This window comes from Mustelus asterias, chromosome 11 (assembly GCF_964213995.1).
Source record: "Mustelus asterias chromosome 11, sMusAst1.hap1.1, whole genome shotgun sequence".
NCBI lineage: Eukaryota > Metazoa > Chordata > Chondrichthyes > Carcharhiniformes > Triakidae > Mustelus > Mustelus asterias.
In genome coordinates this window covers 51,683,852-51,702,254 of record NC_135811.1, presented here as the reverse complement: position 1 = coordinate 51,702,254, position 18,403 = coordinate 51,683,852, and the positions used below count along the sequence as shown (strand labels likewise).

The 18,403-nt window shown below is 44.5% G+C and overlaps 1 protein-coding gene across 2 annotated transcripts in view; it reads right to left on the bottom strand.

The window, feature by feature from the left end:
- prkg1b (protein kinase cGMP-dependent 1b) overlaps positions 1-18,403 on the bottom strand; it is a 722,012-nt gene that overhangs the window by 210,322 nt on the left and 493,287 nt on the right. For both annotated transcript variants that reach the window (XM_078223608.1, XM_078223609.1), the window contains exon 4: positions 3,419-3,524. In XM_078223608.1, coding sequence (XP_078079734.1) covers positions 3,419-3,524 — 106 coding nt within the window. The remainder of the gene's footprint in view (positions 1-3,418; positions 3,525-18,403) is intronic.

Genomic DNA, 18,403 nt, shown 5'->3' with positions numbered 1-18,403 from the left:
TGAATTTGCTCCTCAACCTCTCCCCGCTATGCCTTTAAGATGCTCCTTAAAATCTACCTTTGACCAAGCTTTTCGACCTCTGATCTACTAGCTCTTTACGTGGCGCTGTTTGGAATTTGGGTCGCGAATACTGTGGAGCACCTTGGACGTTTTCCTATGTCCAAGATGCTGTATAAACACGACCTGTCCCAATCGTTGATCTGCCCACTCTGCAAGACAAGCATTCTCACCAGTGCTTTGAAGCAAATTGAACTGGAAGAGGAACACTAATGAAAGAAAGACAGAAATAATTGCATCGATAGAAAGCCTTTTTTTACAACTCGGAACATCCCAAAGCACTTTATAGTGGGTCAAATTCTGTCAAAGTGCAATCAGTATTACAAAGTGCTCAACATGACAGTCAATTTGTGCTCTGCGGGGTCTCGCAAACAGAAAGGTGGCCGTGACCAGATGATTTTTCTTGTGTGTGATGTTAGATGAGGAACAAAATCTTGTCCAGGGACACTGGGGTAAAGCGGCAGATAAGGGAGAGGGAGAGAGAGGGTGTCTCAAGATTGAGGTGCCCTGTTAGTACTTTGAAAATGACATAACAATGACCACTGCTACCAGCCTGCTTTACATGAAGAGGAAACCCATGCTCAGGGTTGCCCTGGACACAGCTGTAACCTTTGACCTGATTCAGCAGTGGGGGAGGGTGAGGCCTTGAACTGCCTCAGCTGCACTGGCACGTTTGTCTGCCGTTGGGAGGCTGCCTCCTCTCACTGGCCCATTTCAGTGGAAGCCCCACGTTCAAACTGCAAAATTCCAGTTGGGTGGTAACCTCTTATTGACCGTAATTGGCTAGCGGCTGCTTTTCCCAAATTAACCTGTCTCCTTCAAAGGTAGTCATGATGTGGAGATGCCGGTGTTGGACTGGGGTAAGCACAGTAAGAAGTCTCACAACACCAGGTTAAAGTCCAACAGGTTTATTAATATTTGGTAGCAAAAAGCTTCGAAAGCTTATGGTATTTGCTACCAAATAAACCTGTTGGACTTTAACCTGGTGTTGTGAGACTTCTTACTGTCCTTCAAAGGTCTCAGAGATGGGACTGTGCTGGAAAAGCAGCACACCAGCCAACAGTGGAAAATTCCTCGCCTATCCCAAATTGGTTGACCTCCCCAAATTCAGTTCTCTGGCTCCTGGTCTCAGTCCAATAACCCCATTGTGGAAGTCGGAGCATCTGGAGGAAACCCACACAGACATGGGGGAGAAGATGCAAACTCTACACAGTCACCAAGGCCGGAATTGAACCCGGGTCCCTGGTGCTATGAGGCAGCAGTGCTAACCATTGTGCCACCGTGTTACACAGATCAAATTCTGAAAATAGGTCATGCCTGAGTGGCAACTTTTTTCACACAGAGGATGGTGAGTATATGGAAGAAGCTGCCAGAGGAAGTGGTAGAGGCGGGTACAATTACAACCTTCCAAAGACATTTGGACAGGTATACGGACAGGAAAGGTTTAGAGGGTTATGGGCCAAATGCAGGCAAATGGAACTAGTTCAGTTTAAGAAACTTGGTCAGTGTGCACGAGTTGGGCTGAAGGGCCTGTTTCCGTGCTCATCTCTCTTATGAATCTATGCCAAATAGAGTGACAATCGAGAAGAATTCCCCCTTTCCCTAATCGCTTTTGTTTTCTTATTTATATAGAATCCCTACGGTGCAGAAGGAGGCCATTCGGCCCATTGAGTCTGTACTGACTCTTACCCATGCTACCCCCGCGTAACCCCACCTATTTACCCCACTAACCTACACATCTTGGGATACTAAGGGGCAATTTAGCATGGCCAATCAGCCTAACCTGCACATCTGCGGACTGTAGGAGAAAACCAGAGCACCCGCAGGAAACCCACGCCGACACAGGGAGAACATGCAAGCTCCGCACAGACAATCACCCAAGGCCGGAATCGAATCCAGGTCCCTGGCGCTGCGAGGCAGCAGTGCTAACCACTGTGCCACCTGGAACAAATTCAGAAAATATGTCACACAATATTGACAATTTCAGGTCATTCACGAATGACAAGAGATTCCGAGTGCCACGTTGTGGAGAAATTTCCAAGTTCTTTTTTGTTTCACATGCAGAATAATAATAGGATCTGGTAAACTGAAACTCAAGCTGAATCATACAGGAAATGTAAAGTTTGAAAAGTCCACAGGGAAAGATTACTGTGCGATACGCTATTATTCCCATGCCCTATTTATCACCCCATTACATTCTCTTCCACAGCCCTACTCCTTTTCCCAGCTGACTTTTTAACCAATTACACTTTGCCAAGATAAACAGCCAGCAAACTCTTCGCAGCTCACACTGGTGTTGGATGAACAATATTCACTTTGGCGCGCAGGTTTATATTGAGCACTTGAAAATACTGTTTCTTGCAAAGTTTAGGGGGTGAAATGATTTGGTTATCAGAAGTTGCTGTTGTCTTATCCAAACTGCTGCCATCTTGCACAATCTCCATTACCCTCAGGCCGCACAAATTTTCAAAAGGTCAAATTTTATTTTAAATGTCTTAATTGATAAGAATTAACTATTATTTCTGAGTGAAATGTTTTCTCAAATAAATTAGCCACTTCCATTAATTTCACTATGCAAATTATGAAAGAATATAATTGTGTCAGTGTGTCCAGTAGAGCTTAAAAAGGGAACATTTCAATTTGCCCATCGCTTTGGATGTTTTTGAAATGTCACAACGAGAAATAAATGAATTGTAATCTCTCTTATATTATATTGTATCTAATTGTAATCTATATTATAATTGGGGCAGCAGGGTGGCACAGTGGCAAAGCTCAGCACAACATCGTGGGCCGAAGGGCCTGTTCTGTGCTGTACTCTTCTATGTTAGCACTGCTGCCTCACAGCGCCAGGGATCCAGGTTCAATGGGTCATTGTCTTTGTGGAGTTTGCGCATTCTCCCGGTGTCTGCGTGGGTTTCCTCCGGGTGCTTCGGTTTCCATCCACAGTCCAAAGACGTGCGGGTTAGGTGGATTAGCCATGCTAAATTGACCCTTGGGTCAGGGTTAATATGTGGGGTTATGGGAGTAGGGCCTGGGTGGGATTGTGGTTGGTGCACAGTCGATGGACCGAATGGATTCTATGATAAGCCAGATACAGTAGTTGATTTTTCCCCGCTTGTGTTACCCACACACTGCGCTTCGAGTTTCACAAGGTTTTCAATCTGCAAAACTCCAAAGCGAATGAGCAAGGCACCTAATTAAAACAAATGAGGAGGCAGGGTTTAACCGCACACAAACAGTGCAAAAAGATACAAGCTGGTTAATAGCAGTTGTTATTGTGCATTAGACAGAGAGTGGGAGGAAAGAGACTTTTAATGTTGTTTCAAACAGGGAGGAAACAAGTGCAACAAAAGTAACAAACCTCTTTAGAAATTCCATATACTCTGCATGCTTGATTAGTCCCGTCCTCATCATTATAGTCTGAAAACATTGTCGATCGATGGCCCAGAGCTTCACATTCGCAAGAGCTGTCAAACCATAAAAGGAGAGACACTATTAACCAACAAGTGAAAAGGAAATCTTTTTTTGAAGGAAGAAAATGCATTTGCATCCATTAAAAAGGCAGCAAATCTACTGGAAAGACATCAGTATTCCTTTCTTGGAGATACACTTCCTGATATTCCAATTTTACTTGGCCAGTATCTTCAAAGTAAGCCTCCCACTATTCACTCAGACCTTGCATTTTGACCATGGGAAGGTTCACCTATGTGCAACTGTGTATTCAACTCACGACATGTTTGTAATGTTCACTGTGGCAAAGAGCTCCCCATCAAAACTGTCACACCACCTAATCAGCCAGGAGGAAAAATCGAACAAACTATTCAAAAACAAATACACTTAAGAAGGTTGATTGCAGATTGATCCGTTTCATTATTCAAGACGTGGAATTTAAACATTTCTAACTCTCAAACTTCAGTCAGCGGGCAATGCTGCGATGAGCTACCTCAATCCTTTCCCTCCTTTTAGCAACCCTATCCTGCTATCCACCATCACGATGTGGAGATGCCGGCGTTGGACTGGGGTAAACACAGTAAGAAGTTTAACAACACCAGGTTAAAGTCCAACAGGTTTATTTGGTAGCAAAAGCCACACAAGCTTTCGAGGCTCTGAGCCCCTTCTTCAGGTGAGTCACCTGAAGAAGGGGCTCAGAGCCTCGAAAGCTTGTGTGGCTTTTGCTACCAAATAAACCTGTTGGACTTTAACCTGGTGTTGTTAAACTTCTTACTGTATCCACCATCACGACAACACTGCAATTGTAGAGTGATCACTCTGACTGGACAGGTTCCTGGGGGAATCAGCACACGACCCACTGACAACAAACAGTAACCCCATCCACCACTGGTTACCTGACTCATCCATCCAGAGCACTGAACGTCAGTTGGAAAGCATACAGGCTCTATTAGCAAATTTGGATGTTTCACGACTGTTGGGCAAGGAATTACTTTTCAAGTCTTTGAGATTTTTACAATTAAATGAAATAACTCCTCTGAGACTGGGTGACCCTTCACCAGATTGCTTTTTATATGCAAACTTATCTCCACTCCTGAGAGTGCTTCAGGTACAAAGTCAGAATCTGGAGTCTCAGCAGACCTGACACTCCTCGTTATATATATAAGTCAGGCTCCCTGATTGGGCAACTATTCATTACCACTCTTTTTGACCAACCAAATAGATTACATCAAATTAACAAAGGAACAAATTAAAATGGGCAGTCTCAAAAAAGAGGGAATCTTCCAAAACAAAGGGCAAGTTGGAAAGGAAACATAAAACATCAAATCAAAATGTGATTAAAGGGGTCAATAATGCACCCCAGTCCCTGCGGTGCCCAACGGGCATGGAAGGCGTTAACGGTACCAATCACAGAACTCATACTCCAAGAGGCCAACCTTATGGACCTCATTGAGGTCAATATACAGCTTGATGATATTTCTCCCAAGAGGCTTCTGGAAGTGTCCTGGAGATTATTTTTAACTCCTGGAGACTCCAAGGCAACTCTGCAAAATTGACAGTCTCACACAAGTAGCCTAAGTGCTGAAAATAATTGTTTAAGTCACCAGAATGCCAAGATATAACTCGGACTCTGGCCTCACAAGGGGTGGGCATAAGTCATGCCTCTCCGAAGATCCAACATCGTTGTGGACCTGAGAGAAATCTGTACTCTGGCATTTCCACATATGAAGAGCTAGAACTAAATCACAGAATTGTTACAGTGCAGAAGGAGGCCATTTCGCCCATCATATCTACACTGGCTCTTCAAATAAGCATCATGGCTTCAACGGAAATGTTCAACGGCCTGTGACTGCTGAGGTAGGATTCTTATTGCTGCAATAGATTTAGATTTTTCAGTTGAGTTACAGAATTAATTCTTAAAAACTCAACAAAACTTGGGATGTGGAATACAGTTTACTGTTGTGTTTCAAGTTTAATCAGACTATTTGACCCAACCATCCCATACCAGCATTTACTCTTCAGTGCTAGCCATATTTATCCAGCCCTATCAACCCATTTTCTTTCAAACACCTCTTTCATCCACCAATCTTGTGTGTCAACATAGACTCTAACTGAACCCACATTTTCATGATACTGCGTGGGTTTCCTCCGGGTGCTCCGGTTTCCTCCCACATCCAAAGATGTGCAGGTTAGGTTGATTGGCCAGGTTAAAAATTGCCCCTTAGAATCCTGGGATGCGTAGATTAGTGGGTAAATATGTGGGGGTAGGGCCTGGGTGGGATTGTGGTCGGTGCAGACTCGATGGGCCGAATGGCCTCCTTCTGCACTGTAGGGTTTCTATGATTTCTATGTATAAAAGTGCCTCCCGTCTTTTTATTAAATCTCTCACATTTAATCTTTAATCTATGGCCCCTCACTTCTCTCCTATCAAAGACAGTATGCTATTGCTGTAATGTCCTTGTAGCTCTAATGTAAATGTCCAATTCTTCAAGTCTTTCATTATAGCAATCCTGTCTCATCAGAGGCAGCATTTTCAATCTGTAACTCTTTAATATCACACAGGCAATATGGAGTCCAATACTGCACACAGCTCCCTGAGATTTTATTGAGGTTTTATGTAGACATGTCATGGCCTCTCGGTTTCTCTCTTCTATATCTCAAGATAAAACCTAGAATACGATTGGCTTATTTGATCTTCTGCTAAATAAACACTGTTAAGTAAAATAGTCACACAAGATTCATACTTCATATTATTCCCATCAATGTAACAAATCAGTTTGGGTAAACAATGGAAATGTCGCAAGGTGTTAACATCATCATAACATCCGAGTCACAGGTCAGGAGCTCCAGACTAAACCATCCCTGGCGTTTTGAAATTCTGGAATTAAAAATCTAACAGGTGGCCATGAAACCATTGTTGATCGTCATAAAACCTCACTGACTTCACTAATGTCCTTTGGGGTGGGGGGGGGGGGGGCGGGATTGGCCTTTGGGCAGCACGGTGGCACAGTGGTTAGCACTGCTGCCTCACAGCACCAGGGACCAGGGTTCAATACTGACCTCGGTGACTGTGCAGTGTTTGCACATTCTCGCTGTGTTTGCGTGGGTTTCCTCAGGTGCTCCAGTTTCCTCCCACAGTCCAAAGATGTGCAGGTTAGGTGGATTGGCCATGCTAAATTGACCCTTAGTGTCAGGGGCATTATCAAGGTAAATACGTGGTGTCATGGGGATAGGCCTGGATCGGATTGTTGTTGGTGCAGGCTCAATAGGCCACATGGCCTCCTCCTGAACTGTAGGAATTCTATGATTCTAAATCTGCCGTCCTTACCTTGTCTGGCCTATATGTGATTCCAGAGCCACAGAAATGTGGTTTCACTTCTATCTGTACTCTGAAACGGTCCAGCAAACCACTCAGTTCAAGGACAATTAGAGATGGGCAACAAATGCTGGCCAACCAGCGACCCCCACATCCCATGAATAAATGTTTAAAAATGATCAACTATCCTTCCTGTATTCAGACTTTAAATGATAAGACCTGCATTCAACATTCAATTAAAAGCAAAGATAAAATACAGAATGAGACTTTTTTGTTCTGAAAGATTGCTCTCTATATATGATGAAAAGTGAAGTAACCTTTAAATTACTGTGCGCAATGTTAACAGATGAATATTTGATTCTACACATTCTTGATGCTTCTGTGTGACATTTAGCTATCTATATGTTTTAAACATTAAAATAGGACACAAATAGATCACACTCATAAACTTATGTCCACATTCATTTTGCTTCATTTTGTAACTTCATCTAACAGAGGGAATACAAAATCAACAAAGGCAGGAAGTTTATACTTTGGTTCCTACACCATCATAAATTGGTATAAAATATCCCAGAAACTCAAGTTTAAGTTTATTTATTAGTGTCACTAATAGGCTTACATTAACAGTGCAATGAAGTTACTGTGAAAATCCCCTAGTCGCCACAGTCAGTTGCATTGAGAGAGAATTTAGCATGGCCAATACACCGAATTAGCATGCCTTTCGGACTGTGGAAGGAAACCTGAGCACCCGGAGGAAACCCATGGAGAGAACATGCAGACTCTGCACAGACAGTGACCCAAGATAGGAATCGAACCTGGGTCCCCGGTGCTGTGAGGCAGCAGGGCTAACTATTGTGCCACCGTCCTGCCCTTGAACTATGAGAATGACGTTAGAACAATGCTGTGCCAAACTTTGGCACCACAGATTGAGGAAATCCAGATGCAAATGTCCCTTATATATGCTGCACTCAAGTATCCTGATCTTTTATGCTGATTCCACAAAACGTTTGTTCATGGACGTACCTCCACCCCTACATTACAAAAACTCGGCTCAAGTAACAATATTTGAATTCCCACCAGTTCTGAATGAGCTGTAACAGTTTTAAGTGCAACAGAATCAAGGTCATACTTCTAGCGTTTTCTGATGATTTTTTAAAACAATTTCTCCTCACAGTGATCTGCAATAAAGTTTCTTTGAATGCACCTTGATGACAGCAGAATGATTTGCATTGTAAACCTTACAAAGAATTGTATTTTCTTAAAGATGCTGTTCCTAATGTGCATGAATGATGGCTTCAAATCTCATGCATAAAAGACGAATCAAAGAATGATTAGGGTGTATTTTTATTCATTCATTCAAAGGACGTGGGCTTCGCTGGCTAGGCCAGCATTTATTGCCCATATGTAATTGCCACTGAATAGGTGATAAGCTGCCTTTTTGAATCACTGTAGTCCATGTGTTGTAGGTAAACCCACAGTGCTGTTACAGAGGGAGTTCCAAGGTTTTGACACAGCAGCAGTGAAGAAACGGTGATAGATTTCCATGTCAGGTGAGTGACTTGGAGGGGAACTTCTATCTGGGACTTGGAGGGGAACTTCCATCTCGTGGCATTCTCATGCATCTGCTGCTCTTGTCCTTCTAAGTGGTAGTGGCAATGGGTTTGAAAGCTGCATGTTCAAGGAGCATTGGTGCAATGCATCTTGTACATGGTACACACTGCTGCCACAGTGCGTCAATGGTGGAGGGAGTGAATGTTTGTGGGTAGCATGCCAATCAAGTGGGCTGCTTTGTCCTGGATGGTGTGGATATCCTTGAGTGCTGTTGGTGCTGCACTCACCCACGCAAATGGAATGTATTCCATTACATTCCTGACTTGTGCCTTGTCGAAGATGGACAGGTGTTGGGAAGTCAGGTGAGGTACTCTCTGCAGGATTCCTAGCCACTGACCTGCTTTTGTAGCCACAGTATTATATGGCTAGTTGAGTTCATGTGGTGGTGGCTATTCATTATATGTGGTGCTTTCCTCAGGCCCCGATTGTTGTCCACTAGTTATTCATTCCAGTAGTTTTATGTGTGTTAGCATATGCAACTGAACACCTCATGAACTTCTGCTGTTACTCACCAATTAGGTGGTTTCAAGAAATTCCAGACCTATGTCATTATTGAGAAGTGAACTACAGGGCATTTTATTTGTAGTTAGTCCATCAGGCTTGAATTTGTAAATTAACCAATATGTTTACAGTGACAACATGCAAGGAAGATGTCCAATCGGAAAATGGGTTTCAATTGACTCCTGACCTCAGATCTGTCAACTCCAGGCAATCCTGGTCTGAGATTCTCATTTATCAGCCTTTTAATCCCACCAAATAATAAAAGAGCATCAAGTGTAAACGTATCAACTGGATCCTACTGGATAACCAAGAATTCTTTTCTTTAAATTCATGTTACAGGGTGTGGGCATCACTGGCTGGGCCAGCATTTATTGCCCATCCCTAACTGCCCCCCATTTCAGAGGGCATTTGAGAATCAACTACATTACTGTGGCTCTGGAGTCACATGCTGACCGGGTAAGGATGGCAGATTTCCTTCCCTGAAGTACGTTAGTGAACCAGATGGGCTTTTATGACAAGCAACAATGGTTTAATGGTCATCATTAGACTTTTAACTCTAGATTTTTATTGAATTCAACTTTCACCATCTGCTGTGGTGGGATATGAGCCCGGGTGTCTGGATCTTGTCCTGGGTGTCCAGATTAGAAGGCCAGTAGCAATACCACTATGCCATTGCCTCCCCTATAATGATATCAACAGACTCTCTCTTTTTCCAACCCTTTCACACCCATTTTCTTTCTTTCTCTCTCTCAGTATTTCTTTTCCGAGTTACCTTTAGCTTCCGGATTTAAACACGCTTTCTCTTGCTGCCTGTTGCCTGTGATTGAAAGATTCATTTGTGGAGACAGGTCTCGCGCTGAGTTCAAGAGTGCAGACAGCAATGTAAAATTCAATATACTTCATCATCCCTTCTTTCTTTCTGCTAACGTGATCATTTCTTGAGTGGGCATGGTCTACCTCCCTACTGAAAATGTTCAATTTTACATTAAAAAAATACATTTTTGGGGAGGCACGGTAGCACAGTGGTTAGCACTGCTGCTTCACAGCTCCAGGGACCTGGGTTCGATTCCCGGCTTGGGTCGCTGTCTGTGTGGAGTTTGTACATTCTCCTCGTGTCTGCGTGGGTTTCCTCCGGGTGCTCCGGTTTCCTCCCACAGTCCAAAGATGTGTGGGTTAGGTTGATTGGCCATGCTAAAAATTGCCCCTTAGTGTCCTGAGATGCGTAGGTTAGAGGGATTAGTGGGTAAAATATGTAGGGATATGGGGGTAGGGCCTGGGTGGGATTGTGGTCGGTGCAGACTCGATGGGCCGAATGGCCTCTTTCTGTACTGTAGGGTTTCTATGATTTCTATGATTTCACATTCTGGTTCATTAAGGAGCCATTTTAAATGTCATAAGGGATAAGATACTTAATGTAAAAAAAAAGTAGCCAATCTATGCTATGTCAATTCTCTTCCAAGAGAATGCTTCAAATCCAAAATGGTCAATGGCATGAAACATTAATATGAAATTGATGATTGAATAAATTAATTGAATGAATTCCAATACGAGCAAAGTTTGTGAAATAATGTAAAAAGAACAATTTTATTATAATTATTTTTTCTGCTCTATTGCTGATCTGTAAATAAATGAGATTATCCTCCTCCACAATCCATGTACTTTTAAAGAGAAAAGTATCCCCTAACTGCAGCTGTGCAGCCTCAGTTTAACAACCGATAGCTTTGAAAGTGATGTTGAACATAAAGTAGATGTTAAGAGTATTTTGGAATTTAAAGCAGATGTTCAGAGTATTTTGGAATGAGTGTAACACCAATCTGTCCCTTACATACCTTTGTGATTCTCTCCAACAAATACAAACCTTCACTCTCTATGACCATCAATCAGATTAAAGGAAATGTTAACAGTGGTGAAGTCATTGCATGATCCAGGAAGAATGTACTTGACTGTTGGACAAGAGAGGGCACCTGCCATATTTCAGCCTGGTTTTTAGTTAAAGTTTCTTAGGCTCTGCTTGCAGTAGGTAACCTTCTGTAAAATGATGGAAGTACACCCTATAGCTTTCCAGTTACTGACACAAACCCACATTTGATACTAAAAGACATTTTCCAGGCTGACACTCCCGTGCAGTACTGAGGGAATACGGCACTTCCTAAAGAGCTGTCTTATAAAAAGATATCAAGCCGGGGGTTCATCTATCTATTCAACCGCATGCAACGTATTCCAGTGCACTGTTCACAGATGAGCAAGTTAGTTACTTCGGCATCCTGTGGCTAACGTTTATCTTTCAAACAACAGCGGGCACAATTTTACCACCTCACCGTGCCCAGCGAGCTGGGAGAATACCGCGCAATGCTATACATCTGATTGCCGGCCACGCCAAATGATTTGCTATGTTCTCGGCCCCTTTCCAAGGACATGAACCACTTCATGCCATTTCAATACCATTAGCAAGTTCGGCATGCATGCTTCCCACCTCTCTGGTGAGACATCCGGGGAGAATCAGTACTGGTCTCCACCTGCAGAAGCCAGATCTGATGGCATCACTGGCAGAATCGGAGGCTATTGAAGCCCCTGGGTGGTTGGGAGCAGGGCTGGGCAGTGCCATTCTGGCAGTGCCCCACCTGGAATGGCCCACCAATCACCCTGGCAGTGCCTGCCTGGAACCCTGGCACTGGTTACATGACACCATAACTGTGCTGGGGCAGTTCTAAGGGGGCGGCGGATCCAGAGTGGGGGCGGAGCCTGAGTGGGGAGGAACCAGAGTGGGAAGAGCCATGACAGAGGGTGGAAAAAAGCAGCGAGCTCTGCAGGGGGGAAGAGGGCTGGGAGATCGAGGCGCCTGTGCAATGGCTACCCTAGAGCTCAGCAGCCGGCTTCCCTGATCAGACGAGGCTCCACCCCATCCCTTGCTGGCGCGAATCACATCCTGGTACTTTTTTGCACTAAGTGCCATAGGATCGCATTTTCAAATGCCCAAAAAAATGAGTCTGAATTTCTCCCATTTTCTCGCTCTTTTGGCACTTAGAATTTTTTGGTAAATTGCACCCTTTGAAATTTTGGGGGAAAATTCCACCCATCATTCAAAGAGATCATCTTGTCGTTATCACAATGCAGTTTGCTCTTCATGTCATAGGAGTGAATTAGGACTTTGTGTTAGCTGTTTTAACAAGGACATTGAGGTCCAATGTAAGTGATAACCTAGCCATGTCAGAACAGCGTCGCGAACACCCAATGTTCGGGCACTGTAAAGGCATTTGCCTAAAATAGCTTCATTTTCTTGCCAGCTGCTGAAGACAAAGGTAGGTTTTCATTTTGACACTTTTCAAACTGTCAGAATGCTTTCCCTGTCTCCATGGCAACCTGTGATTGGCCCGTGCTGAATGCTGCCCTCCTCCCCTATTTCCCCCATGACCTACCTTTGCGTCCCTGCTGGTGTTGCCCCCTCCCTAACCCGGGAATACTGATCCAATAGAATCAGCAACATCCAAGCAATTGGCCGTAAAGTGCAGCGAAAAAACTGCAAAAACTGCCTGTAGGATGAGGAGATCCTGGGTAATCTGTTTAGCAACCCATTCAAACTGTCCCCAAGGGAGTTAATATGTGCGTATCTGGATGCAGAGCCTCATCCACCCATGTCAACAGCAGAAGTGTTGAAAATCTTCCAGTAAATTGATTTGATCTGCTTTCATGTGAGGGAGACAAGGATAGATAGAGAGAGATAGAGAGGGAGGATGAAGAGAGACAGAGTGGAAGAGACAAGGAGGAAAGAAAGATAAAAAGAGAGATAGAAAGAAAGTGAAAAAGGTCAACAAACTTGTATTTGTATTTCTAATGGCCTCGGGTGCTTTGCCGATAAATATTGTGGTCACTGTTGTAATCAGGGGAACACACCAGGTAATCTGTTTGAATGATGTTGATTGAGGGATAAATATTGACTGGATACCAGAGAGAACACTGCCCTGCTCTTCGCTAAATAGGGTCTTTTAGGCTCATTGGGGAGGACAAACCAGGCTTAGATTTCAAATTTCACCTGAAAGGCACCTACAACAGTGCAGCATTCCTTCAGTACTGGACTAGAGTGTCAGCCTGGATTTTGTGTTCAGTCTCTGGAGTTGGACTTGGTCTCACACCCTTCTGACTCAAACATGAGTGTACTTATACTGACATCTAAATATTCCCATCAGTTCCTATGAGAGCCCAGAACCGTTCTTACTGCAGTGGGAGGATGGGCGATTTCTCTCACCCGAGACTTTTACTTCAAACAACTATGGGCAATGTGGCATCTTGCAAATGGAAGCTGGTAACTAACTCCGATTAGTGGACAGACACCCCGAGGTATGATAATCAACAGAGGGAGGGAACCAATTTTGAATCCCAGATCTACACCGAGCTAATTAACCTCGGTTAAGATTTCCTTGGAGTGCATCGATTACCTCAGAACCCCTTGGCTGGACAGGGGGGAGAAATAACATGTGGCAACTCTCCTCATCTGGATTGTACCACTAACTAAATAACTTCAAAACCAACGGATACTCAAGGTCCGCTGAAAGTCATCGACATCGCCTGTCCCTCGATTCGAGGATGACCTCTATTCAGGGTCACGAGCTTCTCCCATTGGTCTTCATGTGACTGATCAGAGTCACAAATGACCCACAAATCTTTGGGAACATGAGGCGACAGGACATCCCGCATGGTAGTGGAGGTTTTGCTTCCTTCTCTGCTACCACTCTTCTTCAGGAAGAGCGCTTGAGGACTTTGGGTCTGTACTCGATGGAGTTTAGAAGGATAAGGGGGGGTTCTCAATGAAACTTACAGAATACTGAAAGGCCTGGATAAGTGGACATGGGGAAGATGTTTCTATTAGTAGGAGAGGCTAGGATCCGAGGGCACAGCCTCAGAGTAAAGGTACGACCCTTTAGAACCAAGATAAGGAGGCATTTCTTCAGCCAGAGGGTGGTGAATCTGTGGAATTCATTGCCGTAGAAGACTGTGGAGGCCGGGTCATTGAGTGCCTTTAAGACAGAGATAGATAGGTTCTTGAGTGGTGAAGGGATCAAAGGTTAAATGAACTAAGGCAGGAGAATGGGATTGAGAAACTCATCAGCCATGATAGAACGGTGGAGCAGATTCCATGGGCCGAATGGCCTAATTCTGCTCCTATCAAATTTGGACTCAAAGTTGCAACCTTGCAAAGCGATTGGTAGCAACTTCCGTCTAGTCATAAATGTCAATGCTGAAAAGCTTCAGAGTGACTTTGAGGCATTTTTTACATCCTCCCTGAGAACGCTGACCATTTGAGAGATAAGGAAACAAGAGCTGGCGGCTGAGATGTTTTAACGGTATCACAGACTAAAGGCACTCTGCATTTAAAAGAAAAACACAGATTAATGAAATGCGATGCTGCTTCCCTGTCAATGAATATTTAGTGAAGCTTCTGTTTGTATTTTTATAAATTCAACCTTGAAGACCTGCAAAAGACTTCAGTTTTGGCAATGTAATTATAGTGCTCCTTTGCGGTTGAATTATTCTAATGTTAAAAGCTGCCATAATGAAAGTTCACCTCGCTAGACCACCTAGGTCCTTGTTAGTGCACCCAAAAATAACATTGTATGGGTCCCCAGTTAGAAGTTGCTGTTTTGTGCTACAGGGAAGAGGCTGCCAAATCATGCCATTTTCTGGTTCCAACGGCGAGCAAATCTGCCACACTGTGAATAGGAAGCAGCTGCTTAACATAACTGATCACATCATAGCCTTTAGCTCCTTTAAACTGACAGCTATCTACTCCTGACGGGATTCCCAGATTGGAAGCAAGGCTTTTCCGGTTATTGTTCCCCTTGATGTTTCTCCTCGGGAGAAGGAATGTTGTAGATTGTAGAAATTGTCGAGATACTGTGAGCGGGATTTCTTCCCCCCCCCACTTCCCCCCCCGGCACTTCCCCGCCACCCGTGGCATGTTTAGCAGCAGCAGCAGCAGAGGTGGCCCGCCGCTATTGGATCTTCCGGTCCTGCCGCTGTCAACAGGGTTTCCTGTTGTTCGTACCCTCCGTTGCCGGGGAATCTGCAGACAGGCGGGCAGGGGGTCGCCATTAGCTGGACCGGGAAGTCCTGCCAGCAGGAACGGTCGGTAAATCCCACCCTTTATGTGGAAGGTTATGGGGAGAAAGCAGGATTAGGCTATTGAGTTGGATGATCAGTCATGATCGTAACGAATGGCGGAGCAGGCTCGAAGGGCCAAATGGCCTCCTCCTGTTCCTATCTTCTATGTTTCAATGTTAATTACACTAAACCTGCAACACAGAATCAGATCATTCAGCCCACGTGGTCTATCCCAATGTTTATACTCCACATGAACCTTCTCCTATCCGACTTCATCGAATCCTTTCAGCATAACTGTCTACTTCTTTCTCCCTCACCCGATCGCTTCCCCATAAGGGCATCGAATCACTCGAGCAACTCTGCGCAGTACAGAGTTCCTCAATTTAATTACTCTCTGAGTTACGCATTTTCTCCTGAATTCTCCATGGCAGTTATTAGTGATTATCTTATACTAATGACCGTTAATATTTCGTTACCTTTTTGATTTATCCTTCACCATGGATGTTTAGAGTGGACCTTGCACTCGGTTGTATGGTAGTGTGTTATGCTGCTGACCGTGTTAAAAGTTCCTAAGTTCACAAGATATAGGAGCAGAATTAGACCATTCGGCCCATCGAGTCTGCTCTGCCATTCGACCATGGCTGATATGCCCCTCATCCCCATTTTTCTGCCTTCTCCCCATAACCTTTCAACCCATTACCAATTAAAAATCTGTCTAACTCCTCCTTAAGTTTACTCACTGTCCCAGCATCCACCGCACTTTGGGGTAGCTACATGCCTATCTTTCCCGTTGGTGGCAGTGGGTCCATCAGCAAGGTGAGCGGGGAGGCCGAGTGGCGTGGTACAATTCTCATGAAGCCACTCACCCTTTGATGTCACAAGCTGAAGACATGCCCTTTGGGGTCTGCCAGTGTATGCAATGATTTTAAATGCTTTCTTTAATCTACTTTTAATGATAGCAGGCTCCAAAGCTGCTAGGAGCAGCCCAACATAAATCAGTACATCCCTTCCTGATATTGATGTACCTCCACCCAATGGCCTGCAGTAATGAATGCACCACCGTCTGGGGATAGGCAACAACACTGGCCTTGCCAGCGAAGCAAACATCCCATGAAACAAATATAAGTCCAAATTTCCGCACCGACACATCCCGACAGGATCATCGGCACAAGTTCACCGAGAGCCCAGCAGGCAGGTCATAACTCTTGAGGTCGAGCGTAAGTGGACTCCCTGGAAGTAATGGTGAAGTTCTCTGTGTTTGCAGCTATTGGGACCACAAGATCTGAGCCACTATATTTTTGACTTTCAGGAGGTAAACATTTGATATGGCTGCCCTGCTTTGCAGTGTGGGATCCCCCGAGCCTCAGGTAGGCCCAAAACCTGATTATTGGAATTTGGACCTCACCTAAATTACAGCAGTGCTGATTAACCCCAGGCAACTGCCAAGAAAAGCAAACATCAATTCTGAAATGTTGCTGAGTTCCGAGGGAAGAGAGGGAATGGGAGAGTGGGCATTTGTAATGGTTATATTGTCATACTGTTCCAATATGATTTAAATACTATGTTCATGCATATCATAAAATCCCTACAGTGCAGGAACAGGTCAATCAGCCCATTGAGTCTCCCGGACAGAGTATCCCACCCAGACCTATCCACCTAACCCCACTAATTCCCTAACCTACACATCTTGGGACACAAAGGGACAATTTAGCATGGCCAATCCAACCAACCTGCACATCTTTGAAGTGCGGGAGGAAACCGGAGCACCCAGAGGAAACCCATGCAGACACGGGGAGAACGTGTGGGGCGGCACGGCGGTTAGCACTGCTGCCTCACAGCACCAGGGACCCAGGTTCGATTCCCAGCTTGGGTAACTGTGTGGAGTTTGCACATTCTCCCGGTATCTGCGTGGGTTTCCTCCGGGTGCTCCGGTTTCCTCCCACACTCTAAAGATGTATGGGTTAGGTCGATTGGCCGTGCTAAATTGTCTCTTAGTGACAGGGGGACTAGCTAGGGTAAATGCATGGGTTTATGGGGATAAGGCCTGGATGGGATGGGCTGAGTGGCCTCCTTCTACCCATTGGATTCTATGATTCTAACATGCAAATTCCACACAGACAGCTGCCCAAGGCTGGAATTGAACCCTGGTGCTCTGAGGCAGCAGTGCTAACCACTGTACCACCCGTATGTGTACATGTATCTCCAGATTGTCACATCGTTACACGAACGTCTGTGTGCCATGGTGCAAAAGTGTACTGTTCCGCAGCACATGGTGAGATCCGAGAAAAAAATTCACTCTGCGTAAAATAATGTGGTTATTTTGAACTTCTGGGAACCACAAGGCAAAGCATGGAAGCAGCAGGTATCAGTGAGTAAAACGCAAACATTTTAACACTGAATTAAGGTTCAGAAAAATTACTGTGAATTTGTGCCACAGAGAGAAATAAATACTGAATAAATCATCCAAAAATGAAGTGGCCATTGCTGCAGCATTAAACACAATGAATTGGAAGGCAGGTAATCTGAAGTACTTTTTAAAGTTTATTTATTATTGCTACAAGTAGGCTTACATTAACACTGCAATGAAGTTAGTGTGAAAATCCCCTCGTCGCCATATTCTGGCGCCTGTTCGGGTACACGGAGGGAGAGTTTAGCATGGCCAATGCCCCTAACCAGCACATCTTTGGAGTGTGGGAGGAAACCGGAGCACCCGGAAGAAACCCATGCAGACACAGGGAGAATGTGCAGACTCCGCACAGACAGTGACCCAAGCTGGGAATTGAACCTGGGTCCCTGGCGCTGTGAGGCAGCAGTGCTAACCACGGTGCCACAAAAGCACAGATTGACATTTAGTAGATTTCTAAAAGGCACTAGTGAGGAAAGAATCCTTTTGTGAATAGGAAATAAAGGTTTAGATCTTTTCAACAACTAGGTATTGAGTGAGGACAACAGTAAACGTAAACCTTGTGAAATTCAGCCCACATCTCCAAACAAAGCAAACCGCTGGGTCAATCAACATGAATTTCAGCAAATTGGTTGGCCCTTTGACAATTATTTTAACAGGATTGAGAAAGACAACAAGTGTAAGCTCAAGGAGTTTGATGAAAGGCTGGGAGAGCAGCTCATTTAGGACTCTGCTTACCCTGATGTACAAAAAGCTCTGATTGGAAAGGGCAAGCTCACAATATCGCCAGCTCTGCCAGAACACGCGACACCACGTATGGTCAGGTGAAGACACATACTACGTAAACAACTAGTTAAGTCAGGAGCAAGGCTGCAGCATCAATGCAGTGAAACAGTAAGTAAAGAATGCACACCAGACAGAGAGAATGATTGTGCGAGAAATGTTCAGACAGAAGGAAATGTCCCTCA